This window comes from Panthera pardus, unplaced genomic scaffold (genome assembly GCF_024362965.1).
Source record: "Panthera pardus isolate Hobbes unplaced genomic scaffold, ASM2436296v1 HiC_scaffold_20, whole genome shotgun sequence".
NCBI classification, from domain to species: Eukaryota; Metazoa; Chordata; class Mammalia; order Carnivora; family Felidae; genus Panthera; species Panthera pardus.
The window spans coordinates 65,934,484-65,961,738 of NW_026526766.1; the positions used below are offsets into that span (position 1 = coordinate 65,934,484).

Below are 27,255 nucleotides of genomic sequence, written 5' to 3' on the forward strand. Positions count from 1 at the left end.
AAAAAAAATGTAAATAGTGGTTATCTCTAGGTAGTGGGATTATTGATGATTTTTATCTTTTTCTTTATACTTCACTGTATTTCAACATTTTTATAAACTACATAGTACTGTTATAATCCCCAAAAATCAAAATATATTTACTTAAATAAAGTAAAAAAAAGTTTTTGTGGCAAAATACACTCTATGTCTTTTCTTACCTATTTTTGTTAAGGAAAGCATCTCCTCTGGTAACCGTGGTATCTCCAGTTAACATCTTGAAAGTTGATGATTTCCCAGCCCCATTAACTCCCAGAAGTCCAAAGCACTGAAACATATTGGGTAAGCCATATAAGCAAAATACTAAATATCTGAATATAAATGACCCTTATAAAATAGTCACCTCAACTGGGTTTTTAGATAACATGATTCTAAAACACCATTCTTAAATATTGATGAAGAGTCAAATTTTTTCTGGTTTTAAGAACTTACATAGATATTTAAATATAATTTGTAATGAGACACATTGAGCATATTTGTAAATATTATTTGAATCATGAGGTTGAGGCCAAAGCTCATGTGTAAAAGAAAAGTAATAAAAACCAACCACATTTCACTATCTAATCTGGCTCAAGGGCAGAAAAGAACACAAACATGAACAATAAAGGAAAAAACCTACTTAAAAAAAATCTATTTCAATTTCATCATCATCTTGAATCAATCACAAAGTCACATTTGAGACGTGCATGCTTTCTTTTTAAATTAAAAAAAAAATTAATGTTTATTCTTGAGCAAGAGAGAGGGAGAGAGCAAAAAGCATGAGCAGGGGAGGGTCAGAGAGAGAAGGAGACACAGAATCCAAAGCAAGCTCCAGGCTCTGAGCTGTCAGCACAGAGCCCCATGCAGGGCTTAAACTCATTAACCGTGAGATCATGACCTGAGCTGAAGTTGGATGCTTAACCAACTGAGCCACGCAGCCAGCCCACGTGCATTCTTTTCTAAAATTGCCTAACATTATCCCAAGCCTTTTGACAAATGGGATCCCCATCTTCTCAATGACTGATTGCTCCACATACACATGAATAGAGAAGCCTTTAAAACTCACTTTTAACCCTTCCAGATGTTGTTTGATTGGGTAGACAGTTTGAATTAATAAGGACAAGAAAAGCATAGACAAAGTGCCTTTACCTCGCCAGGAGGAATGCCAACGCAAATCCTGTCAACAGCAGGCTTCCTCTTTCTTCTGTAGATCTGCAACCGACAAAGTGCACACATTCATGAGCCATGGTGAATCATAGCTATCCCAAGCAACTGTGGAAGAGGGAATTATAACCCAAATACACATGAAGTAAGACTCATCAGTAAAACTAAGTCACACCTTTGATATGCTAAGAGCCTTGGTCTGTCTCTGTAGCAACTGGCTTCTGAAGGACTCTGAAGCTCAAAATAAAAGTGAACTTCTTTTTATTTTTAATTTCATATCAACCTTTTTATGTTTATTTGTTTTTATTATTTTTTAATGTTTATTTACTCTGGGGGGAGGGGGGCAGAGAGAGAGGGGGAGAGAGAGAATCCCAAGCAGGCTCTGCACTGTCAGCAGAAAGCCCTATGCGGGGCTCAAACTCATGAACCATGAGATCATGACCTGAGCCAAAGTCGGAAACTTAACCAACTGAACCACCCAGGCACCCCTTATGTTTATTTTGAGAAAGAACATGCGCGTGTGCACACACACTCACACAAGTGGGGGAGGGGCAGAGGGAGGGAGGGACAGAGAGAATCTCAAGCAGGCTCCATGCTTGCTCTCAGTGCAGAGCCTAACATGGGGCTTGATCTCAAGAACCTTTGAGATCATGACCTAAGCAGAAATCAACAGTTGGCTACTTAACTGACTGAGCCACCCAGATGTGCCTACTATCAACCTTCTCCAAAGACATATTAGTCATTAAAATATAATTTTTCATTTACTTGATAGATTTTTAAAAAATTAAATTGTGCAGGGTAAAAATGTATCATTGAAGCACTGCAAATATTGTTTGTACATATTATAAAAAAGTAAATTGTTGGGATTCTGGCACCTAGCGTGGGCTGAAACAAACCTTCCTCCTGAGACATATGGAGACATACCAGCTTTTTAGACTATGACTCTCAAAATCAGCCATTTATTCTTCCTACCTCAGCTTTGACTGGATGTACAATTTTAGTATGTTTTAATAACAAACACAAAAGTGTAAGTGTGAAAAACAAATATACTTGAGAACAAGACTTCATATTATAAAATATTCTCAGTAGGATTTCTTTCATTAAGAAGTCCCCTCAGTGTATTTTAAATAAAATTAAATACTAGATAGACACTTGGTATAGATGTACATATTTGGGGAAGCATGCTCTTTTTATTAAGCAAATCAGCAAAAATGACTGTTTCCAACATATAAAGCTGAAAACAACTGAATACAAGTTGTTACAGCCTGTACTGTCTCACCTTTGTCAGCTCCTTGATTTCCAAGATGTCATTCTGTCCTCCACCATCAAGAATTCTCTGTCTTTCCCGCTTCACATCTTCATCCTCATCATTCAATGGAGGAAGCCTTGCATTTACAGGTCTTGGGGGAAATTTTTTAAGAAAAAAAAAAAAATCAACCTTTCAAGGTATCTTTCAAGACAAAGACCCAATTTCTAAGCAAGTCCTATAAAATATACTCTCTGTAGTTTTTAGGATCAGCAGTGCTGTGGGCTAGAGGATACCCACATTAGGAAAATCAGTTGGATTGTCTTGAGATCAATGCAAAGAAACCACCACTGACTAGCGCTTCCCCATGTTCCTCTGTGACCCTCAACCAGGTGCTCCATGAGTTCTGAGAAAAAGCTCACCTGGGCCTGATGAAGAATCTGTACTGGATCAGAACAGTGATGAGGAAGAATACCACCCCTTCCACAGCCATGGCGAAGAGGTTTCGTCCCACTAAGTCCCAAGACAGTGGTGAAACAAAACGATTCTCCCCTGAAGACACAATATAGAGATCCAGTCAGAATGGAGGCACCAAACACCATGGCCCTTCCTCAAATTCAGGCTCAAATTTGTCTATGTTCCCAAAAACACCAATGGTTCTTGTCTATGACAAGTAAGGGAGTGATTACTTTTCAAGTCTGATTTAGAGTAGCATTTTGGGAAAATATACTATGACCCAGTAATCAGTCAGAATTTCAGAACTAACATGTATTAGATCTCTAATTTCATATCTTATATTTCCTTTTTAATGAGACATGCCACAAATCCCTTTTAAAAAGGCAAACAATCCAGGGTAATTTTAAGGGTATTTTAGCAAACTGTTTCACTGAAGATTAGAGAGTGCTTTAAAAAGATGCCCCTTTCAGTAGCATATAATGTAACCCATTGAACTAATTAAATCATCTGGCTTTATGGGAATACTCCTTACATTCCTTATACATCTCCTGTGCACTTGTTAATTGAAAAGAAAGAAAAAATAGTCCCTCTTCTATGTCCATTAAATAACATGGCCCATCTAGCTATATGAGCCAGTGGATGAAGAACAGTAATGTGGCCACAGGAGAAATATTTTTAAAGACTCTAGAGATTGAAAAAGCTGCAATAAATTACCTTTTTATAGACTTTGTAAAAGGTAATAGATGGCCACTCTGCAGACCCACGACTTTGCTAGTAGTCAGAGCCAAAGTTTGTACCCTTCCTTCTGGTTCTCTGGACTGTATCCAATTATAACTATGGTTTGCCTTTTCCAGTGACTAACAAACCCAACCAGTGGCTTTATGCACTGGGTCCAGGATGAAGTCAGTATTTCCCTTACCTCCTTACCTCCAAAATTGCCCTCTCACTTTTCTCAAGGCTATCAGAGGCAGACAAATGTTGCATCAAAAGATCCACGCCACATCCAGCTTCATTGTCATGAACCCTCTGAGTGGTGGGAAGTCCTATGCCCAGTCACCAGTCTCTTTCCAAAACAAAGCCCAGAGTCCCAAGGCCCATGAAAACTGTCATCTCCATGAAAGCACCCTCTAGCCACTGCTGTTGCTCACCAAACCTTTCCAGGGCATCAGCCATTGCCTGATTTTTCACCATGTCGATGAGCCCCCGTCCCAGGCAAAAATGTGGGAAAATCAAGAATACAGACTTCAGGATATCATTGATGTTATTCAGTTTCTAAAAAAATAAAAAATAAAAAAAATAAGAAAGAAATGTCATTTCTTCAAATGAATGTCATTTGTGGTTTACGCTAAAAATATATCTAAAATATGAGAGATTAGAAAAATTTGGATTCGCTGGGGTCAAACTGACCCTTTGAATTCAGACACCAATCAATAGTAACAGCCATAGTTGATGATACATAACCCAATAAAATTTCTTTAGAAAATCTGAAGTAAAAAAAAAAAAAAATTGAAGTAATGCTATGAATATGTAGAAATAGGAGCAAAGTTTGGAAACAGTTATTTTTAATCAGAGGCAAATCGTAATAAAATACTGGCTTAGCATTTCAAAAGCAAATTGCTCATGTCTGGGTAATATTTCAATTTCAGGATTTTGTAGGCATTTTAAAAATCCTTCTTGTACACGTCAAGCCAGTGGCCAAATAGCCAACAATTAAGTTGCCATGTGCTGGATGCCCTGTGTTAGGGCACAGGGGAGGCCAAGGTTAATAAACAGTCTCTACTCTGAGGAAATTACTACATAACTGGTAGTACTGGAGGCATGAACTGAGGGTTTGGGGAGCACAGGAGAAAGAGAGAGCGCCTCCCGCTTGGCAGGTAAGGAAAGCTTCATATTTGAGCAGAGTATTGAAGGCTTAGTGAGATACTACCAGGCTCTGTAATAAAAGAAGTCAGGCCTACAGGAGTATGGACGGTTAAAGCCAACAACAAACTCAGCTAAAACTACAGAGCCTTGGGAAAGGGTGTGGTGAGATTTGGCCAGGAAGAGCTGTGCACCTCTAAAGGCCTTGCATGCTAAGTTAAGGTGTTTGGACAAAGACAGTAACAACAGGAATGGACAGGGCCCTTAAAGAGATCTGGAACCAGAAGACCAGACAAGGTAAACAGTTCAATGTGGGACATAAGCAAAAGCATATACGATGACTATAATACTGCCAGCTGGGGTGATTGGGTAGATAGGAATGCCATCCAGTGGGACGGGAATGGCAAGAGAAGTACTAGGTTTTGAGAGAAAAGATGATTAGCACAGGTCAAGTATGGGGCATCTAGAAATAATCTAACTGGAGCCATCTGCTAGGCAAGTGAAAACCTGAGACTAGAGTTCCAGGGAACAATGAGGGCTAAAGGCATAGATCCGGGAGATAACTATGTAAGACACGGAGAGAGGGTTGGTCAAAGCCTCGGGAATGAATGGCATCACACAGAGATAACATCTTAAGTGGAAAGCAAAGATGGCACAGGACCAAATAGTGGGAAGCGCAACACTTAAACAGAAAGGAGTACAAAAGAACCTGTCAAAGGAAACTCAAGGGTTTGATCAAAGTAAGAAATATAAAAAAAAAAAAAAAGGAGGAGAAAGATGTGCTATTCAAACCCGCCGTGGAGAGAATCTGAAAAAGGATGGAGTGGTCAGCGGGGTCAACACCACAGACAAGTAGCATTAGATCATTATTCCATGCTGTCCTCTGGCTCACAGAGATGCTTGTCCCCACAAGAGCTGCTCTTTCAGCAGACTCACATTGTTGGTGAATAGCTCCAGCACAAAAGTGGCCACGCTGCCGTTGATCCCAATGAAGAGGTTCACGCTGGTGAGGACCACGTAGGCTGTGCTGGGGATCTTGAACACGAAGGAGGCTGGGTACATGAGAGGTGTGATCGACCACCTGGTGAGGCACAAAGACAAATGTCCACTGGGTATCCCCTGCCTTCCCTCAGAAACTGGGCACTATATGCCTTACCCCCATCCACAGGTGCCTTACCCATACAGCAAAAGTAGAAGGGCTAGCACAGGCAGGTTGGTAGAGGACACGTAAGACTTCTGCTGGAAGCAGATGAAGATGATAATGACCAGCGTGGCAGGGACCACATAGTTGCACTAAAAGTGAAAAGCAAGGAAATAAGGTTCACCCCTGAGTCAGAGACACAACACATCTCAAGTCTTCACCATCACAGGACAAGAAAGGGCAGATAAACATATTGGGAGAATAACTTTGAATTAATGAAGCCACATAAAGCATTAATCAAAATATCGGACAATACATTTTGACAAGCATTTTACCCTTGGCTGATTTTATAAACTGCATGCCCTTTCTGTCTTTCCAACAGCTAAGCCAAGGTGTCACGCTCAGTAAACTTATACTGAACAATGGATTCCCAGTCAGAGTAATTACAATTTCACAGCAGCAAATAAGCTTCCATTAATCTTCCCAAAGATGATTGCGTGCTTCATCGTTAATGCTATATTATAGTCTGCCCAAGTTCAATCTCACATGTAATCTATTTATAAGCGCTTACCTCATAACATGAATGTCACAATTGTTTCATCACACTGAGAATAATTTTCAAGGCTGTCCTGACAGTGTGTCAAGCATTAAAATGCAGATATAAAGACTTGACTACAGGACAATTATGAGAATTCATAGCTGGCGGACCGAAGTACATGCAGGGAGGGGAAGTGGGCTTGTTGGCTGTTAAAAGAATTTGAGCTTCAGACTGCAGGGCTCTGTCTTAGCCCCATTCTTCCCAGTATGTTTATCAACAACTTAGATGAAGACATGCTTTTAGTGAATTTCAGAGTCTCTAAAGCAGGAAGGGACAGATAATACACAGGAAGATAAGGGATAGCTCTGAGGTCACAGACTTGATATTCCATCTCTGAACCTCCTGTGCCTGCCACAGTCAGATGCATAGTGAGCACTTAAGTATGTGTTTACCAAATGAAGTAATCACTGGATCAAGACAAAAACAAAACCAAATGGATACTAAACAAGATGCAGTGTAATAGGGATAAATATGAAGTTTAGGTTCAGAAAATCAATTGCATTAGTATAGAGTGAAAGAGACCCCATTCACCAATCATTATATGAAATGGAAATTACAGTTCACTACCAAGTTGCCATCTAGACAGTGCTACCTCCCCATGCAATACCCATGGGCTAAGTAATGAAAGTATGGCATAAAGATCAACTCTCTCTAGATATGTAACCCTTCAGACCTCAGCCTGAACACAAGGTTAGTTTTCGGCTTGGCTTTTCAAAAGGAACATTAACAACGTGGGGCATGGCTATAGAAAGGCAACATATCGGAACAGTGATAAGTCTGAGAGGCTTGGTATAATCAAAACAAACATCATCATCATTACTCATGTTTGTACAGTGCTTTAGAGATTACAAAGTATGTTCTCATACAGATCATCTTATATGGGGAAGACCTGGGTTAAATGAAAGTTGTCTTTAAATACCTGAAGGACTGTGCGGTGGGAGAAGAATTAAATTTGTTCTGTGTGGCTTACAATTAATGGAAGTCAAGGGAGATAAACTTCAACTCCACTTTACAAAAATTAGAAGTTCAGAATTCTTTTAAGTCCTCTATATTGGTCTGAACAGAAGCAATGTATTACAGCTGGCATAAAAATATATTTGAAATGGATGGATAAGCTTCTGGGTAAAATGTATAGAGTTTTCAACTGAAAGATGGATTTCCTACCAAGGTAAAGAACACCCTGATTCTGGTGGTGAAAACCTACCAGACAAGGTAAAGGCACTGAAGTTTTGACTAAGGGTCTTCCAGCTTGATGTTACTTTGAAAAATGGTAAGTTAGGAAATTAGCGGCAGTGGTATTAATTGCAGCGTGGACAGATTTTTCTTTCCAGCGGGAGATCAGCTCTGTATTTGATGCCATATTTAGTGTCATGAGAGTATACAACTGCCTCTGCCTTTTCCTTTTTCATTCATCTTTGACTAGCTAGTACACTTTTAGAAAAGCCGGGGCAGGGGGCTCTTTCGTCCAATCCACAGCCCTAATGATTTATAAAACAGCAGCAGACTGGAGTTCTTACCATATCCCACACAAAATTGGAGAGCCAATAGATGACAGGCTTCACTCCACTGATGAACTGCAGGTGTTTTGCTTTGCTGACCCGCTCTTGGATCAGGAACACCACAAAGCTGGCCGGGACGAAGGACATTGCAAAGATGACACAGATGGACACAAGGACATCCACTGATGTAGTCATCCTGAAAACAAAAGGCAGTGAGGCTATGAGAGGCCATTGATGCAGCTGAGGACCCAATCAAGTGAGATACACGTGCGCGCGCACACACACACACACAAACACACAAGTGTCTGAGATCTGAGGGAAAAATATCTGTTCACCAAACGAATTTCACTCAGGGTTAAAGATGATTATTTTCAAGTAAAAAAAAATTCTGATGATTAAAATGCAAAAGTGATTTCAGTGAGGCAAAAAAGAACCCATTGCCATAGTGAAATTATTTTAAAAAGTCTAAGAATGGTCAAATGGCATTCACTTTGGTCTTCCTTTCTTGACACTTAAGAGCATTAAGTTATAAATTTTCACACATATAGGACTACTATATCTTGAAAACTAAATAAAGCAGAAATATTAGTGTGAAACTATTCAAATAAGTTAATTTCTGGCTTTAAATAAATTTGAAAACAATAGTATGCAGCATATGTAACAAAAATTCTCAGATTCTTATTTTAAGAATTATAAGCTCATTAAAGAGGGTATAATATAAACTATTCTTATATATATTAATTATATATAAAGTTGGTATAAAGATCCTAGTGACATACATTTTCTATATGAGTTCAGCAGAAATAGCTGTGCCATGCTCCATACACAGGGAAGAATCTAATGCTGAGTGCTAGACTTGGCAATTTACATGAATTGCCTCATTTAACACCATACATCTAGAAATTTAGAAACCAGATTCAAACATAGACCTGTATGATTCCAAAGGCTATGCCCTTTAAACTATATTATACTGGCTTTAAACTTCACACATACACACACACACACACACACACACACACACACACACACACACACACACACTTGACTGAGGAATTAAAAAGACAAGCTGATAAAAGTATGCTTCACCAAGTTTAGAAAATAGTCGTTTCAAAACTAATAAAACCATTTTTTAAATTATTTTTTTTTTAATGTTTATTCACGTTTTGAGAGACGGAGCGTGACCGGGAAAGGGGCAGAGAGAAAGAGGGAGACACAGAGCCTGAAGCAGGCTCCAGGCTCTGAGCTGTCAGCACAGAGCCCCACACAGGGCTTGAACCCAAAAACCATGAGATCATGACCTGAGCCAAAGTCGGCCACTTAACCAACTGAGTCACCCAGGCACCCTGATTTTTTATTAACCAATGTGTAAATGGTGAGATAAAGTATTTTAGGATTTTATTGACAATTTTACTTTAATTCACTAAATGTAATGGTCTTTAGACATCAGGGTCCTTTATCTTCTGCAGTTTAATCCCTATCAGCCAATTCATATGATCATTTTCTACCAGAACCTGAATAATCCAGATATACAAGAATATAACTGTGACCTCTGCTGATACTCCAGAACCAGTTTCACACTTCCTTCCCCTATTCCAGGAGTCCACCAACACCCGCTCATCCTCCTACCCCACCCATTCAGACACAGTCACACTTACAGAGCCACTTCTGAGAGCTGCTGCTTAGTGAGATTCAGAGGGTGATTGAAAGCGGTAATCCCATACTGGCTGGGGTTCTCTCCCTTCTGCAGGTTGGCCCGGAGGATGGCATTGTTCATGACATTCAAGAAAGAGCTGATGGCATGCCAGCCCTTGTTGTTGAACCACACCTAAAATAAAATACACCAGGTACAAAGTAATGCTTCCAAATCCTTCTTCCGGAGGTAGATGCACATACAAAAAAACATGGGCGTAAATTTTAGGAATTCCAGTCATATACCAAGATAAAACATTATAGTCTGAGAACATGGCAAAGTAATCACGGTAGCCAGGGTATGTGGAGCACAGATCATAAGGCCAGGTGCCGTGCCAACGACCCTATACCTTTAACTCACTCAATCCTCACCATAGTTTTAAGAGAGCCATGATTATGATCTCCCTTTCTTAGATTGGTAAACTGAGGCTTAGATAAGTTAGGTAACTTGGTCACGGTCACAATAGTTCACTTGGTATGTCTGGTGGCAAAGCAAATTCTCTTCATTGCTATACTGTATGGCCTCTGTGGTAAAATTAGTAGCTCTTTTCTGTCATGAACACACCTGTCAACATGATGAGTCGTTCATCAAGAAGTTACTAGAACAAAGGGCTTTACCTTGACGTTATTTTTCGTGTCTAGTCCTGTCATGAATCTTCCCAAGCTGCTGAGAAATCGATCTGCAGAACTGTCCTGTGAACAAAAGAAACTTGCCTCAGCTGGGATGGTTCACAGGGAAGGGCAACGGGACAACCATGTGAGGAGCAATATTTTACTGCTTTGTTCACTGAGGTGAGATTTGAAGCCACTGGATAACTGGCGCCCAAGAAACAAGTGACCAGAAATCTTAAGCATTCGTGCTGCCCCAAACCACAAGTCTTGAAGGAGTTGCAGGGATGCCCAGTGACTCAAAGTCCCAAGATGCAGATGTCTCACTTAACTGAGTGGTGAGGATTCTCCCAAGTGTTCCCCTGGCGTCCTCCTAAGACCCAGAACTACACTCAGTGTGCTGAGGTATTGGATATGTAGGGTCTGTGCGTCAAAAGTGGCGATACGACTTTAGGACTATTGTGGCTGCCCATGATTCTGGAATGCAGGTCATCTGGCCCCTCAATTCTCATTTAAAAATGGGAAACCAGAGGGGCGCCTGAGTGGCTCAGTCAGTTAGGTATCCAACCTCGGCTCGTGATCTCGTGGTCTGTGGGTTTGAGCCCCGCACTGGGCTCAACAGCCTGGAGCCTGCTTTAGACTTTGTGTCTCCTTCTCTCTCTCTGCCCCATCCCTGCCTTGTCTCTCTCCCTCTCTCTCTCTCTCAAAACTAAACATTAAAAAAAAATTGGAGTGGCGGGGAGGGCACCTGGGTGGCTCTGTCAGTTAAGCGGTCAACTTCAGCTCAGGTCATAATCTCACAGTCACGAGTTTGAGCCCTATGTTGGGCTCTGTGCTGACAGCTCAGAGCCTGGAGCCTGCTTTGGATTCTGTGTCTCCCTCTCTCTTGGCCCCTCCCCCACTCACGTTCTCTCTTTCTCTCAAAAATAAACAAATATTTTTAAAAAATTTTTAATAAAAAAAAAATGGGAAACCGGAAGTACTGAGAAATGAAGTGGGTGCTTTATAGAGGTCCTGCTGCCAACTTTAAGTAAATAATTCGTTTCCTGTTTAACCAGTGATTGTTTTAGAAAAGTATGTTTGAAGCCCACTTTATTTGCCTACTGGCTAAATTCACAAACTGAAGTTATTCTGAGAGCTTTTAAATCTCTGAATTTTTTTTGATCTATGTTTTCAGATATTAAACATACACTGTGTACCCTACTCTTGGCTGACACAAGATCAGTAAATCCCAACAACAGCTTTGTATTCAAAAATCTTAAAAACAGTAAGTGGCTGGGTGATTAGATGTACCTGTCAACTACTCCCACATAGCAGCAACTCTAGGCCCATTTTTCTGACATGTCCTAGAATGGATACCGTACCTTGGCCAGCTTCAAGTGTTTCTTCACTTGCTTGATGGCATGATTAACTTCTTGACTTGAAGGAAGTGAATGAGAATTACTGGCACCCAGGGAAAATCCTCCGTACCTACAAGAACATCCTGGCATTAAAATACAGCATGGTACACAGTATTGTTGAGCAGGAGACACCCCGTGAATTTGTGCATGCTTCACGTAGATGAATTGCTTATTCAAAGAAGGACTGAAGCTAGCCTTGGAGAAAGCTGCATCTTGGCCTCCTCTAATGAATTCTGGCAATCTCTTAACTCTTATGGTTACCGCACGAGTGGGAAGGACCTGCATGTGATTATACACAGAGTGAGATGTCTGAGACATTAAGAATGGTCGTTCGCCTCACAGCCTGATGTCCCAGGCCTGCACGTGGGTGTCTGGGCAGGGTTCTGGGTTTCGAGACAATCAGATGGCGAATTGGAGGAGGGACACTGACCAGAGTAGCCTGGGGAGGAGGGCTTATAGACAGGCCTTGGCTCTTTTCTAGCACGAAGACTACTTTAGGGGTCCCAGTTTGCATCTGCTCTGTGCAGAGGTCTGTGGGTGCTGGCCCTTGGGGAAAAAGCAAAGAGGAAAAGTGGGAAGCAGTGATGGAGCTAAGTTTTGAGGCAGCCATACAAGCTATCTCATTTTCTAGTAAGTACAAATTGGCTTCAAGCATTGTTCCTTTCTTCCCTAGTGCTACCTGTTCCTTCAAAACCTACATAGATAAAGGAGTTCAAACACTGTGAAGATAATTAACTTTGATGCCTCTTATTTCATCCAAGATCTTCTTGGTCTCATTCCAGAGGCCTGAAAAATTGTCCTGGAGTCCCTAGTACCCCTTGGGAATGTGTCAATAGCATAAGGTATTTCCTCACAACACTGTGCTTCCCTGTTAAATCCCTAGAGACCTCTAAGAAACTGCTGAATATCCTCCAGGGGATCAGAGTGCCAAATCTTTCAAAGGCGTCTGAAGTAGCAGCTGAGCACCAAGTAATCCCCACACCCCAGCCTCCTGGGATCTGGGATACCTGGATCAAAGTCATCCTTCTGAACTACTGGAGTCCAGAAAATATAAAAGCAAGCACAGGAAGAGATCAACTTACCTAAACTCATTCACCCAGATTTTGTTCTTTAAACTGCAGAAGCCAAAGAAAAAGAAACCAAAAATCAGTGTGAAGAAACATTGATCCTATTCCTGATGATACAAAAGAAGTTACTATCTACCTGAGGAAATAAACAGAGACAAAGAATCCGGTGATCAGGCTGGTGTTGGGGGGGTGGTACCACGGAAGGATGCCCCAGTCACTGTGTCTTTTTCTCCCCATCTTAAAACCATGTTATTTATATGAAAATCATGCTTTGGGTTAAACCAATTCAAAAGCCACCTTACAAAGATGTGACTGAACCAAAAGATGTTTTTAAATTCTTTTTCAGTAGGCTCTACACCCAAAGTGGGGTTCAAACTCATGACCTTGATATCAAGAGTCGAATGCTCTATACCACCTGAGCCAGATAGGCACCCTGAGACTTACTGAATTCAAGGTAATATGTTAACTATGGAGGACATGGAAAGGTTATGCCTCGTTCTTGGAAACTCGCAGTGATTATCATTCAAGCACACCCCAGCCCTGTCATTTAAAGTCACTGAGAATACCTAATAGAGAGGCTCAACAAACCAAAAGGAAACCAGAGTGAACATTTCCTGGGCATCAAGTACTCAATGCTGTGCAGTGATGCCCCAGGAACGTTCATGGCTCTTTCAAGGTTCCAAAGCCAAGTCAGACCATTGAGTTGGCCCAGGGCTCACTTCATAGCACTACATATTACCAAAATTATCATGCATTCCATTCAGGAGAGGCCCTTTATATGTATCATGTCATTTCATCTGCACCATGGAATAGTAAGAGGACAGTTAAGGACAACTGATTGCTCCTGGTAAAACAGATAATAAGTAGAATTCAAATTTGAATCCAGTTTTTTTTTTGTTGACAAATAACCTGGTGCAAATTTAAGGTGTATAACAATTTGATCTGACGTACTATGTATTACAATATGATTACCATGGTGCTGTTAGCTAATACCTCCATCATGTCCTGTAACTATTTTCTCGTTTTTGTGGTAAGCACATTTTTAAGATCTAGTTGCTTCATAACTTGGAAGTATAGAATACAGTATTTTTAACTATAATCAACAGTGTACATTTGATCTCAAGAACTTTTCTAATGCACAGCACTGTGATTATGCTGGGCAGCCCTAACATTGATGCTAACACTAAAAGTTCATAATACTTACCTTTTCTAGCTTAGGAAAATATCCTAAAGTCCCAAAAGCCAACATCAGGCCAAAACTTGATGTCTTCAACCCCCCCTCCCCCACACACTCAGCCTGCTATTTTTAGACCTATAATTCCCCTACCCAGGAAGGGCCAGGTTTAGTAAATAATGACCTTTTGGCTATGATCTGCACATAGGTCTTCACAAGATAATCCGAAATGTTTCTTCCCGTCAGGTTCTGAAGGATGTCTGCAGTGTTCTGTTTCCTCTGTCATCACAGAAAAACCAAGCACAAGTGTCTTTATGGACCACAATTGGAACAGAAACAAAAAATCAAAGACTACAGTGACACATGTCCCTCAAACATGGGCCACAGTATGACCAGACCCCAGGTGCTGCCATCATCCAAACACCAAGGCCTAGTCCATTCTGCCCTCAGCATTGGCCATTCCCTTCTGCCAAGCTAACATGTTCCCAGGAAATTATTCTGAACTGCTAAACAATAGACAGTAGAATATGATTCTGTATAGTCACAAAGGTATTTAGGGGAGCACTATCATTGACTCTATGCCCAGTGAATTCTCTTGTTCACTGGAGGTACTGATGATAGATCAGCTGTTATTTTAGGGAGAAGTAACCAGGATACCTTTAAGTTCTCACACCCATTTGAAATCAGTTGTCCTCACCCTGCAACCTAGATACTGATACAGCAGCAGAGGGAGATCACAAACAAGCCTCTTCCTGAAATTGTTCTCAGAAAAAAGGCTCAGGACTGCTCCCCACACTCACAGTCTCAGAGAATGTCAGAATTTTAAGACCCGCAGAAGCTTCATGGGTCAGCCTCCCTAATTCAGAGGTGGGGAAACAGGTCCAGGCACTGAGGGGCCTGTCCCAGGTCACCAGCTCATCTGTGGCAGAACCAGGGATGAAGCCAGGCCTGTCATGCTACATGTTCTGTCAACACTACCTCAGCGGGAGAAGCCAGAGTGTGTCTTCCACAGCCCACTGATCCCGAGTGTTGGGTTCTGGTTTTAACTCGAACAGGTAAGTAACCTAGGCTGACTTTTTTCAAACTAGAGAAACAAGCTAAGCTAAGTTAGAAACTTATGGACCAGCTTCTTCCCTTCAAAACTCACATGCTTGTTGTCCCCACAGAATTAAGATCAAGACTGAAAGACAACCCCCTGCATGACTGGTCATCCATTCCTTCTTCCTAACGGAAGCGCCCCAGCCCACCCCGCACCGCCATCTGCTCAGTCACACTGAGACTGACTCACTTGTGGAGGAGGCAGCCCCCCTGCCCCCAGGGGACACACAGGCAGCATCTTCTTGATTTTGTCGCTGCTACACTGGCAGGCGGGTGAGGGGTTCTCCATCGTCCAGTTCCCACTTTGGAAGAGTTTCGTGATGGTCTGGGGAACCGGGGCAGTGGTCCACTCCTCTTCCCCCACTGAGCAAGGCATATCTCTGCAGAGGGAAGACATCAAAGGTAGCATCACCCGAGAGGGCCTGGCCTTTCCTCAGGAAAGGCCTCCTGTGCTCCTCCTGTGCCTCAGGAGCACAGATCAATCAATAACAACCACAAACATGCATCTATCCCCTCACCATTTGTGTGATCTCCCCACAGACCTGTGAGCCACAAACTTCCTTTGCAGTTAAGGATGATGGGAACACAAAGAGGCCTGAAATGCTCACCTACCAAACTCCAGTCAGTGCAATCCACCAGCATTTGGTCTCCTGCCCCTGTGTTCACTCAACAAATATTCACTGAGCATCTGCTATGTGCCAGACGCTGTTCTGCACATTTGAGAGTCTGGGGTGAACAAGACAAAGACTCTGCCTGCATGGAGCCTGCATTCCTGTGCAGGAATTTGGCAATAAACAAATGTCACCTAGCCTAAAATAAAGCAAAATAAGAGGGAAACGGGGGGAAACAGGACTACTTCTCCCAAAGAGGGTGATACTTCTTCCAAGGCATACACGATTAGAAAGAGAAGCCAGGAAAAGATTTGGGGAGAAAGAACACTATAAGCAAGGGCAATAGAAAGTGAGAAAATGAGCTTTCCATGTTTGAGGAACAGCAGGAAGGCAGTGTGGCTGGGGCGAGATGAGCTAGGAGGGAGAAAGTGGAAGAGGAGGGGTGGAGGGAGGCAGGTGCCAGATGATCAGGTCAGGGAAGGAGTCTGCATGTTATGCTCAATGTGCTGAAAATCTGGTGCAGAAAGGAAAGATTCACTTTATGTCTTAAAATGAGTAGAGAATTGGGGTTGGGGAGAGATGGGGAGAGGGTGCTCAGTGCATGAAGAGCTAGGTTGTTTGCAAGCACCCTGGGTGACAAAAGACAACTCCTTTGTGCCTGACTTGAGCTCTGAATCGCTGTGGACCACCAACAAGACACTTGCCCTCTTGGGTCTTATCTTCTCCACTAGTAAAATAAAAGTACACAATGACATGTTGAAACAAGTCATTTCTAGTACCCTTCTAGTTGCAAATTCTACAATTTAACGTGCAGCCACATTCTTATGTTATGCTTGAACGTACTAAAAATTTCAAAGGAACAGATTTGTGGATTGCTCTCTAGTTCTCTCTAAAGCACTGCGACTTGATGCAAAAGTCAGAGTAAGACACAGTACCTCCTGAAGCTCACACTCTAAAATCTTCACAAAATGATTGGCTGAGACAAAGCTCAATGCCACAGTCAAAGTCCCAAATTTCCCTCAGTTCTCCTCCTTTCGGTAAGACCTAGAATGCGAATTCAGTAAAGGTTGCCAGAGTGGGGCCCCTTCCATTGCACCCCATCCTTAACACACATTCAGTGGTGCTCTGCCCCAAGGCTGTGCGTCCTCTGATGGCAGAGGCCCAACCTCTTTTGTCCCTGCAGGCTCCCTAAGCCCAGACCCGGCTCCTTCCATGGCTGCCACCTGTCTGTGAGTCCACAATGCTCACAGGCGTGTGTGGAATCCACCCAACTCTATTAGCATCTCATCTCATTCTACCTCACCTATACAACTTGCAGGATTGTCCAAAGGCAAAAGTCTTGTGACTTCAAATAGGATGTCTCCATGTCTTTTTCCATGTCCTTCTCCATCACAATCATCTTGTTCTTTAGGACGACATTGGCTGCTAGGGCTTACCACCCACTAAGCATTAAATTCCAGCACATGTTTAGTAAATATCTAATAGTAAGAACTAGCAAGTACATGGTAACTCTCCATCTAGAAATCTGCTCTGAAACCTTGTATGCCTGAGCACCGTGCTCACTGGTCACTTGCGAGGTCAGTACCTTGCCTTTAAAACCGGGAACTCAAATTAGCTTTTCTCCAATCTTTGTGTTCCCACACTCTCCATAATTCCTCAGAGTCTGTGATGTAACTGCCTGAATCTCATTCGACCTCAGCCTGGAACTTCAAACCTGCCTGGGCCGTAGTTTGGCTCCCTTGGAAACTCAACTCTCTTCAAGGTCTTTATGCACAAAGACTTCCACACACATCTTCCCTCATACCCACTTAGACACACATGGGTGTTTCACTGCATTTATTCATACACTATTTCCTTAAAATGGATTTCGAAGGAAAGCACAAAAATATGCAACTCTAAAAGAAGGACGTGTCCATTTTTGTACACAAATATAACATCTTTTCAGGTTGGCAAAGTGAAGAAACTGATAGGCAAAACTGAAAATTATATATAATGGCAGCCTATCTCTGCTTTTAGGTACAGGAGCTGGTAGAAAGGAAGAAGGGAAAAGCATTTTATCAGTATGAAGTGCTATTTAAATTAAATATTAATCTGTAAAGCAGTAAATAAACGTCTGCAGTGATTTACTTTGTGGGATGTTAGAAAACTCTCCTAGTCTGCTATGTTTATTTACAGAGAGTGTGGTTAGATATCTCTGAGCCTTTTAAAAATAAAAAATAGTTCGAAAGATAGATGACACTAGACACAATGTGGCATCTATCACAGCTGATAAGGGCAATATATTAGACATCAAACCAGGTGACAAGCCTAAGAAGACCCAGCTGTGGAGAGTCTCATAGTTCAAGTGGCACTCACGGGATTGGGTTTCCTTCCATACATCGGGTCCCGAAGCCAGGGTTTCTGGTGAGGGCATTCAAGAGTTCCTGGGTGCCCGTGTCCTCAGGAGCATCATTACTGTGGGTACATGACAGGCAGCCAGCTTAGCAATACATTAAAACCAGGAATTGGAAGGTAGAATTGGTTTTCTAAATTAGACACTTCACTAGCCACTTCCTGTGTGCCAAGCTCTTAAAACAGAAATGAATCAATGCAGAACCTACCCCAAAGGAGCTCTGACACGGACTGAATATTTTTTTTAATTTTTTTAAAATGTTTATTTATTTTTTGAGAGAGAGAGAGAGAGAGAGACAGAGTGTGAGTGGAGGAGGGGCAGAGAGAGGGAGACACAGAAGCCAAAGCAGGTTCCAGGCTCTGAGCTGTCAGCACAGAGCCCGATACGGGGCTTGAATTCACAAGCTGTGAGATCACGACCTGAGCCGGAGTCAGCCGCTTAACTGACTGAGCCACCCAGGTGCCCCCAAGACATGGACTGAATATTTAAGATCAAGGTAACATACAGCCCTCTGAAGCAGAGCTTGTGTTAGTTCTATGTATGGAGTTTTTCGTGTGTGTGTGTGTGTGTGTGTGTGTGTGTGTGTGTGTGTGTATGAACACATGTATACATACATGCACATTTACATATGGATTTCTTTAATGCAAAGAAATTCATTAAGGATCAGTTTTTCAAAAAATACTTTCACAGTTAGCCATGAAACCTGAACTCAACAGGCAAGAAACACAGGGTAAGAGGAGGAGGAACGGTTTCACCTATTTATGGATTTTTTTGTTTCCTTTGTTTGGTCTACAAATAGTGTAAGACCGAAGAAAACTTCTGCTTAGGGAAATAGAGAAATTTCTTTGTACTTTTCTCTGAAGCACTGGATTGTTCCAGAGTAGCTGGCATTTGTGTCTAAAGAACACACACTAGGGGCACCTGGGTGGCTCAGCTAGTTAATCATCTGACTTTGGCTCAGGTCATGATCTTGCAGTTCATGAGTTAGAGCCCCACGTTGGGCTCTGTGCTGAAAAGCTCAGAGCCAGACACCTGCTTCAGATTCTGTGTCTCTCTCTCTCTCTGCTCCTCTGCCACTCATACTCTGTCTCTGTGTCTCTCAAAAGTAAATAAACATTAAAGGCACACACTAGTTACTACCTGTAACTTAACGAGCACATTAACTGTACTGTGCACAAACAAGAACGTGGGGGTGTAATGCTGTGACAGTGTATTGAAGCCCTGTGATCAAACAACAAAGTTCAAACATAGCTTTGAAACGCCAAGTACCCGACAGCTTCATCACAGATGTATTCCAAGGGAAGATTATTTACATAAAGCATATAGGACTGTTCCTGATGACCGCAGTATAAAAGGAAACAAGCTCCAAAGTGGCAACAGAGAACTGGTCTATTATTTGAGGTTCAATTTGCTGCTGTTCTTTGCATCCAATATTAGTTTGTGCAGGGGCTTTGGGACACCTGATAAAATCCACATTCTTGAGTCCACCTCCCCTTGGCCCTCAGCACAGTAAACACCTGGGTCTGTCTCGGCTCTCTTCTGTCCCTGGGCGCAGAAGGCAAGCACATACCTGACAAATGTGTACTGTTCGTTGTACATCCAGGGCTGAAGCTCCAGGCTGGGGTACTTGCCAAAGGGTGGCACGATCAAGCTGAACACCAGGGCAATGCAGACAAACACAGCTGGCAGAACAATCTATAACCAGGGGGTAGAGGGGAAAGGAAATTGCAAAACAAGGGCAAGTGTTAGAAAGAAGGGCACAGGGCAAGCCCCTAAGAGTCCAGCTAGCCTCCCAAACCAGCCAGCATGCAAATGAGCAGTACAGGGCCCATAGCAGAGCTCTACCAAGGCACTCATGGCAGGTTGGAAGCAGCAGATCCTGAGAACTAAACCTCTTCCCTCCAGGAATTTCTGGAAGCTGGCAGCACAAGGCCAGAGGCTATGGCCACCTGGCAGAAGCCCCAAGCTAAAAACTTCAGAGTAAACAGTAGTCATATGTCAGGGTGACTCAGAACATAGGGTCCTGTCCTCTGCCCTCTGAAGACCAAAGACCACACTGGACCAGGAGCCCAGCTCAGCTCTGAGAAAGGCTGAGAGAAAAGCCCTGGACCAGGAGTCCGAAGACCTGAAACCTGGTTCTGTCTCTACTCTTAGCATATCCATGTGAAGTCCCTTCCCACTGTGGCCTCATGTGCTCACTTGTAATCTGCGGACCAAGACTAAATGACCCAGTAAGATCCCACTCTGAAAGGGAAACAGCAGCCACTGTCACCATATAATGGCCTCAAAATGCATCAAGACCTAAATCCTTCTTTATGGGAAAATACATGACAATGATGTAATTATTGTTACAGCCCTAAGTAGTAGTATCATCACCACCAATCAACGAACAAGGTAATTGAACCCAGAGAGACTAAGTAACGTGCCCAAGGTGACACAGCCAGTAAGTCACAGAACCATAATTCAAATCCAGGTCTGTATCTCCAAACTTGTACTCTCCTGCATTATCCACATAGTCTATAGGGAAGAATCTCTTGATTTTATACTTCTTGATTTTATAGAGGGGTAATTTCATCCTTTCCAAGCAAGTGACTTAGCATGCCAACACTCACATGCAGACAATAGTGTAGTGAGTCTTCTCAGTCTGTTTGCCCATTTTTTTTCCTTCCTCTGTGGCTACCTTGTTGTCAATTTGCAGTTTTTAGAGAAAAATCACGTTTCCAAGAAGTGTGTATATCAAGTGCATCTGGATATATCATTTCTCAGGTTATGAAAACTGAATGTGCCCAGCAATTTTTCTGAACTCTGCCTCTCTCCCATAATCCTTTACAGTAAAACTCAAAGACACATATACACAGCACTACTCCATGTCAGGCCCCATTCTAAGCAGTTACTCATTTTAATCCTCATAACAGCCCTGTGTTGCAGGTATGTTATCTTCATTCTAAAGAGGACTAGATGGAGGCAGAGAAGAAAACTTGCCCGCAGACGCATGAATGCCAAGAAGCAGTACTGGGACTGAAATAGTGTCTGGCCCCAGCATCCATCTTCTAACCATGACCCTCTCCTGCCTCCACTGGTCAGGGAGCCAGCAGCCCACCCATGAAGCCAGAGTCCCAGGCCTGGAACGGCTCTTGTTACCTGAGCAAAGAATCCCTTCCGACTCCGTCTGGCAATCAGCAGCCTCTTCCACAGAAGGGCCACAAACTGCTGCTGTGTGAGTTTCCAGCCCTTCACCTGGTAGGAGCCTTTGCCGTCCATCCCGCTGAGCAGGTCTGTCTCTCTGGATTCTATAAGAAGCCAACACCGAAGGTCACCTGTTATCTTAGGCAGTTTTGACATCACCATGCTCCTCCCTCCAACATCCTCAGCAACCATCTGGGAGGCTTGTGCTTGAAAGCACAAGTGTCTCAAAAGTAAAGGGCTTTCAGGACAAATCTGTGTCTGAGGAAAAGTTAGGACTCCAAATGTCCAACAGTAACAGCTTGTGCCTTCTAGTTCTTGTCCGAGGAGTACAGAAAATGAAGGTGCCTTGAGACAAAGCAAAATACGTGTTCACATGTAAACTGTTTTACATACAGTCATTCAGATGAACCAAGTCATCCTCACTTTCTCATAGAATATTCTATGCAGCCATGCATTTAGGCTGACATAATTGAGAACACACGATGCAGATCTGTCTCCCATCCATTATATTTTTGGTAAAAGGTAGACACATTCAAATGATCTAAGTACTGACAATGCATAAAGTCAAAGAGAACATGAGGGCCACACACATGTGAGCAGGACTGAGACAGCTAGAAAGGTTTCTGCTCTGAACAACTATATCAAAATCCAAGTCTTACATTAATGATTCCTAACTGAGGTACTTTAACATCTGAACAGTATTTGTTTGACTTCTTGCCTCCCCTTCTCCATCCCAGTCAAACACACAGGGACACACTCATCCAGAATATCTAAGTCTAAGGTGCAATTAACTCTAAAAGCTGACTTATTAGAGATCCTTCAACCATTCAAACAATACTTATTTAACAATTAAACACCTAATGTATGCAAGAAGCCGGGTCTCCACAGAAAATAAATGAATTCAGAGGACTGAGGCAGCATCCTTTTATATTTGTCTTGAGAAAAAGAGCCCAACTAAATGAAGAAAGCAATGAGGATAGGTTCTTTCAGGACTGATGGGTTGCCCAATGCTAGAAAAGGGAACGTGGCTTTTCTCATCTTCCCCCTTCCCTTTGGACCCTGTATGCGTCTATCATCCTGAGCTTAAAGCCATCAAAAGGAAACGTTGGAGTACACAAGACAGAAATTCACTTTCCAACAACAGGATACAAATCTTGCCCAAACAGACCTGGGTCTACATCAGAATCATTAGGATCAATGACATCATCTTCAGTGAATGGGCGAAGACAGCTTTGCTTGTCCCCAAAGGCCCGTCTGTTTCGTCTTGCTGGCAAGGTGCCATCTGAAGGCAAAATGAAGAGAGTCCACATTTTATTTTTAACAAAACTAACCCTCCTCATCTGTCACGATGTATACACTGAAAATAAGAATGCGATGAAGCAAGTCAAAGGGAAAGGCACAGTACTGGTGAGCCAAGACAGCCTGTAGAGGGTGCTGCCCAGAGTGCACACAGCTCCCCCAGAGGGTTACCTGAAGTCTCAGCGTCCACCCCACTCTCTTCAGCCACTTTGAGAAATATCTGAAAAACAGAGGGAGAATATTCTCAACACCATTTTATGAGAGCAACCATCACCCCCACAATTATTACATTATTGAGTGACTTATTAGCCCCTAAAGACAAAAAGTAAAAGCTTCCTTTAATAATAATACTTTCTCAGTCACTTGGGAGTGAAGGCATTTTTAACTGGAGAACATTTCCTCAGTAGTCAGAACTATCAATCCAAACAATCCTTTTCAAATTAAAGGCATGACATTACAACACGACAGCAGAAGAAATTCGTTCTGCATCTACAGGGAGCCCATCAGGTGGCCTCTTCCAGGTCTATGGCTCCAAATCTCTGAGTAAGCTAGCACCATGATAAGTCATCCAAGACAGAATGACCAAAAGATGATGGGTCCCCTATCACTAGAAATATTAAGTCAGGGATTCAAGTATCAGAAGAGAATGTGAACTAGCCAACGATTTCTAAATGCTGAACTATAGACCACAGCCTAGGAAGCATGTAATAATTCTGACTCAAAGACTCTGGCTCTGAGGCATGGAATTTTATTGTCAATAATATCCTCAGATGATTTTTGGTGCATGGCCAAGCTTGAGGACCACTGGGCCAGAAAAATGTTGTATCCCTCCATGTCTATGATGTTCTGTCTCTAAAGGGAGGCGCTGCTACATGGTAAAAAGTATGGGCTTTGCAGCCCACGCTCAATCAACCCCGATGCTCAGGTCAGCGTCCCCAAGTGCCCATTTTTTCACTTATGAGGATTAAATTAAGTTACAATTATTTAAAAAAAGAATGCACCCTGTTCAGCACCAGGCACACAGAGATTCTCCATAAATGTTGGCTATTTATATGCATGGCTATGACACAGCCACATCAGGGAGCAATCCTAATAAAGCTCTCCTGTTATCTCACACCACAAATTTAAAAGTTAACTGTGGCCAACAATAGCTCAATATCAATGGCCCAAAGGAGCAATAACCTGCTTCATGGTAATCCTATTCCCCTGGGGAAAGGCAGGCTGCCTGTCCGGACTTGGGACCGTGGGCTCCATTCTACTCTGACAGTCACTTAACTTACTTCTTCCAGCGTAGTCTCTGAGATGCCATAACTAGAGATGCCCAGGTCTGAGAGCCGGTCATCAATCTCATGGAAGAGTTCCACAAAGGCCCCCTCTTTTGCAGCTTCATAGGGCAGCACATAAGTCAGCTCATGCCCAATGTCTTCCACTAGCCGGGCCTCAGCCACATGCTTCCTGATGAGGTTGGAGATAGCGGATACATCTATAGGGACCAAAGCACAGTGACAGCTCAGCTGGCTCAGAGTCCTCCCCATGCCTACTCCTCAGAAGCTAGCTGCCCACACAGGATACCTGTCCCAGATACTGAAGTCAGTCCACATGTTCATCTCTGGACTGAGAGTTTCTGGGAGTGAGGACTGGGTCTTATTCACCCTTTTATCACCAAAGCCAGGCACACTGTAGGTTCTCAGTACATTGTGGGTGGGTGGGTGGGTGGGTGGGAGGGTGGAAAGATGGAAGGGCGGATGGGTGGGCGTGCAGAAGACTTTCTGAGGTTAAAAGCTTTGTGTCTGTTGCCTCAACTCTAGGATTCTTCAATGGAAAGCTTGAGTAGAGGTAAAGGATCCTTCACCCTTCCTTAACCTTCTAAAGGAGGCTCCTTCATTTACCTCAATAAAGGGGCTAATCAAACAGTTCATGGAAGGAGACACCTTCCTGGAAAAAGCCAGTTGTTAGGACTGGGCATAGACAGACACAGTAAAGCCTTCTGCTCCATATGTGTTACTGGTGACACTGGCCTCCTATATGTACCTCCTAAGGAAGACACAGCAGGCTACTCTCCATCTTCTGAGTTTTTGCTCTCCTTCACTACTGAGCTCCAATCCCTCCCCATAGTGTGATCCTCAGCAACTCATCCCTGGTCTCCAGGGTCCAGCCAGATCCATTCCCGAGGGGGCAACCCCCCGACCCCCAATCATGTCAGCTTCTTGGGGACACTGCCCTGCCAGCTCCCAGGCCAAGCCCCAGGCTCCCCAGCAAGCATTAAGCCAATCTACCACCAAGCTGCACCCTTCTCCCACAGCCACCGGCCCCAGCCCAGCAGCAAACCTTGAGTCAGCGCCACCAGCCTCTGCACCTCTCCTCCTCTGCCTCCACTCTGCCCAGCTGGGGGAAGCTCAGGCACCACCTGAATAAGAAACCCCAGAATCCTTACCGATGGTCAGCGTGTCACTTTCATGGTCGCTGCCCAGGCCAGCATCAGAACTGCTCTGAGAAACACTGTCCTCCTGATGGCAAAGAAGGAGGTGAGAACGGGTCAGGGACTGAGCAAGGTACAGCCACCAGCACCTTCGCCAGGGAGGGCTTCCATGAGGCTCTATTGTGTGTGAACTGGAAAGGCTTCTCTTAGGAAGCAACGAACAGGGCAGCCATGGCTTCTGAAGCCACTGTCTGACATACATGTGCTGTGTGGATGGGAGGTCAGGAAGCAGAGCTGTCCATGGGACCGTGGCCTGCCAATGAATGCTGTAGCCAGGCATTTACTGACCTTTGTAGACATGGGATTCACCTGGCTAATTGGTCCAGTGCTTCTCCAGCTTTAATCTGTGTTTAGTCACCTGGGGATCTTGTTAAAATGCAGATTCTGATTTAGTAGGTCAGAGTTGGGCCCACATTTCTGCATTTCTAACAAGCTCCCAAGTAATCCCAATGCTGCTAGTCCTCAGACCACACTTTGAGTAACCAGGCACTAGTTAAAAGGTAAATAAGTGGACAGGAGTTGAAGATTAGGATGTAAATGTTTTAGGTGCCACTGGTTCCAACACATAAATCAAATCAATCTCAGGCATAGACTGAAGAACAGAGGAAAAAACATACCTGGTTATTGGGTTCTGGTGCCACCTCTGTTATTTACCTGCTGGATGACCTTGAATAAACTCCACAATCCCTACTTAACCTAACCTGGGGTGATAATCACAATACCTTCCCTCCCAAAGTTGCTCTGTACTTTGAGATGATAGAAGTTTAAAAAAAAAAAAAAAAGTTTGCAAGATAACAAGGCTACAAAGAATTAACTATTATCATTATATTCTTTTATGCCCAAAATCTGCTAGGGTGAGGGTCAGGCATGAAATCAGTGCTCAATAAATATTTGCTGTTTTGTAGGTTAAAAGTGAAGGTCAATGAGATCTAGAGGTAATAAGCAGCAACAGCAGGACTTTCTGGAAATAGGGTTCCTCACTCTCAGCGAGTCTTTTTCCTTCGATATAATAAAGCCCTCTAAGGACCTTCCCTATCACTCACTGTGCCTCCATAGGAAACAGGAAGTGGGATTCAACCAAGTTCGGACCGCAGGAACACAAGCGCCCTGAGCTTTCCACATACAAAGTATGATGTGATTTCAAAGGGACCATAGCACAGGGCGATGGTGATCCCCACGCGGCAGAGTGGGGTGGAACTGAACAAGCCACTCACAGCCGACCAGCCCTGAATACACTCCCTGGACCCAGTACAAGCCCAGCACTGAAAATGCAACTCACCTTCTTCAGGTATGACACAGTGCTACTGCTATTTCTGCAGGAACTGAGGGAGGATTCCACATCTTTCTTGACAAGGGTCAGGTAGTAGCCTGTTCCCAGCTGGTTCTTGAGAAACAGGGAGGAGCCCACACAGCACAGCTTCCCATGGGAAATGATGGCAATTCTGTCCCCCAGGATGTCTGCTTCATCCATGTGGTGTGTGGAAAGAATAATGGTCCGGCCTGCCAAACACAAACACAAGGACGTGGGACTAGTGACGCCTGTTGGTTCTCACTGACTGAAGCAGCTGGAACTGCAGAAATCTTAGCAGCGGTAACCAAGGCAGAAGAACCTGGAAGCCTGGGTGGCCATGACCCCGAAGATGGAACAGTCAACCTCACAGATTCTGCATCCTCACAGGACAAAGAACATAACATTCATTTGGGAAAGTGCTACATGTCAGGCAGCGTGTGAGGGGTCTGCATGCATTCTCAAGTAACTTAATCCTCTATGAAGCAGGCACTGCTGTTATGATAGGTAAAGAAACTAAGACAAGTTAAACGACTTCTCCAAGTTCTCAGGGCCAGCTAGAGCTGGCCCCAGAGTCCATGATCCTCATTTGCTCATCTACTTTTTCAACACATATATGGCACCATGTCGGGAACAGAGATGAACAAAGACACAGCCTCCGTTCTCGGCAGTCTCAACCTATAGGGGAACATAGTTAAAATAGACACATCTGAGTTCTATGCTAGAGGTAGCTCTGGTGACCATGCCCGTTATCCCCATTACTTTTCTTTCTGGCCCCTAGATCAGGAAGCCTAAATTTTAAGTGTCTTGTAAACCAGGACTTCCACATACATACCATGGGTGAGCACAGAGCTTTAAGAAAAGAAGTCTGAGGGGCGCTTGGTAGCTCAGTCAGTTAAGCATCCAATTTCGGCTCAGGTCATGATCTCACAGTTCATGAGTTTGAGCCCTACATTGGGCTCTGGGCTCACAGCTCAGAGCCTG

General features: G+C 43.3%; 2 protein-coding genes across 6 annotated transcripts in view; one reads left to right on the top strand and one right to left on the bottom strand.

Annotated features, from left to right (window-relative positions):
- The window catches only part of LOC109270040 (protein NipSnap homolog 3A-like), a 38,335-nt gene extending 25,587 nt beyond the window's left edge, over positions 1-12,748 (top strand). Inside the window, exons 7-8 of the transcript XR_008424292.1 lie at positions 212-318; positions 12,561-12,748. The gene's annotated coding sequence lies outside the window, so the exon portion shown is untranslated. The remainder of the gene's footprint in view (positions 1-211; positions 319-12,560) is intronic.
- The window catches only part of ABCA1 (ATP binding cassette subfamily A member 1), a 135,786-nt gene that overhangs the window by 12,744 nt on the left and 95,787 nt on the right, over positions 1-27,255 (bottom strand). For 4 of the 5 annotated variants that reach the window (XR_008424289.1, XR_008424288.1, XM_053908144.1 and 1 more), the window contains exons 23-44: positions 26,263-26,483; positions 24,833-24,911; positions 23,785-23,987; positions 22,676-22,724; positions 22,374-22,487; positions 21,161-21,309; positions 19,590-19,714; positions 17,983-18,081; positions 15,207-15,396; positions 14,103-14,197; positions 12,760-12,792; positions 11,642-11,747; positions 10,287-10,361; positions 9,635-9,804; positions 7,998-8,175; positions 5,919-6,034; positions 5,678-5,822; positions 4,030-4,153; positions 2,848-2,977; positions 2,459-2,579; positions 1,165-1,227; positions 198-304 (exon numbers count right to left, since the gene is read on the bottom strand). Coding sequence is in view for 3 of the 5 variants with exons in the window: in XM_053908144.1 (XP_053764119.1) it covers positions 198-304; positions 1,165-1,227; positions 2,459-2,579; positions 2,848-2,977; positions 4,030-4,153; positions 5,678-5,822; positions 5,919-6,034; positions 7,998-8,175; positions 9,635-9,804; positions 10,287-10,361; positions 11,642-11,747; positions 12,760-12,792; positions 14,103-14,197; positions 15,207-15,396; positions 17,983-18,081; positions 19,590-19,714; positions 21,161-21,309; positions 22,374-22,487; positions 22,676-22,724; positions 23,785-23,987; positions 24,833-24,911; positions 26,263-26,483 (2,692 nt within the window). In the remaining 2 variants the exon portion in view is untranslated. Of the gene's footprint in view, positions 1-197; positions 305-1,164; positions 1,228-2,458; positions 2,580-2,847; positions 2,978-4,029; positions 4,154-5,677; positions 5,823-5,918; positions 6,035-7,997; positions 8,176-9,634; positions 9,805-10,286; positions 10,362-11,641; positions 11,748-12,759; positions 12,793-14,102; positions 14,198-15,206; positions 15,397-17,982; positions 18,082-19,589; positions 19,715-21,160; positions 21,310-22,373; positions 22,488-22,675; positions 22,725-23,784; positions 23,988-24,832; positions 24,912-24,938; positions 25,012-26,262; positions 26,484-27,255 lie in introns of all 5 variants that reach the window. The other variant, XM_053908145.1, reaches the window with a different exon arrangement.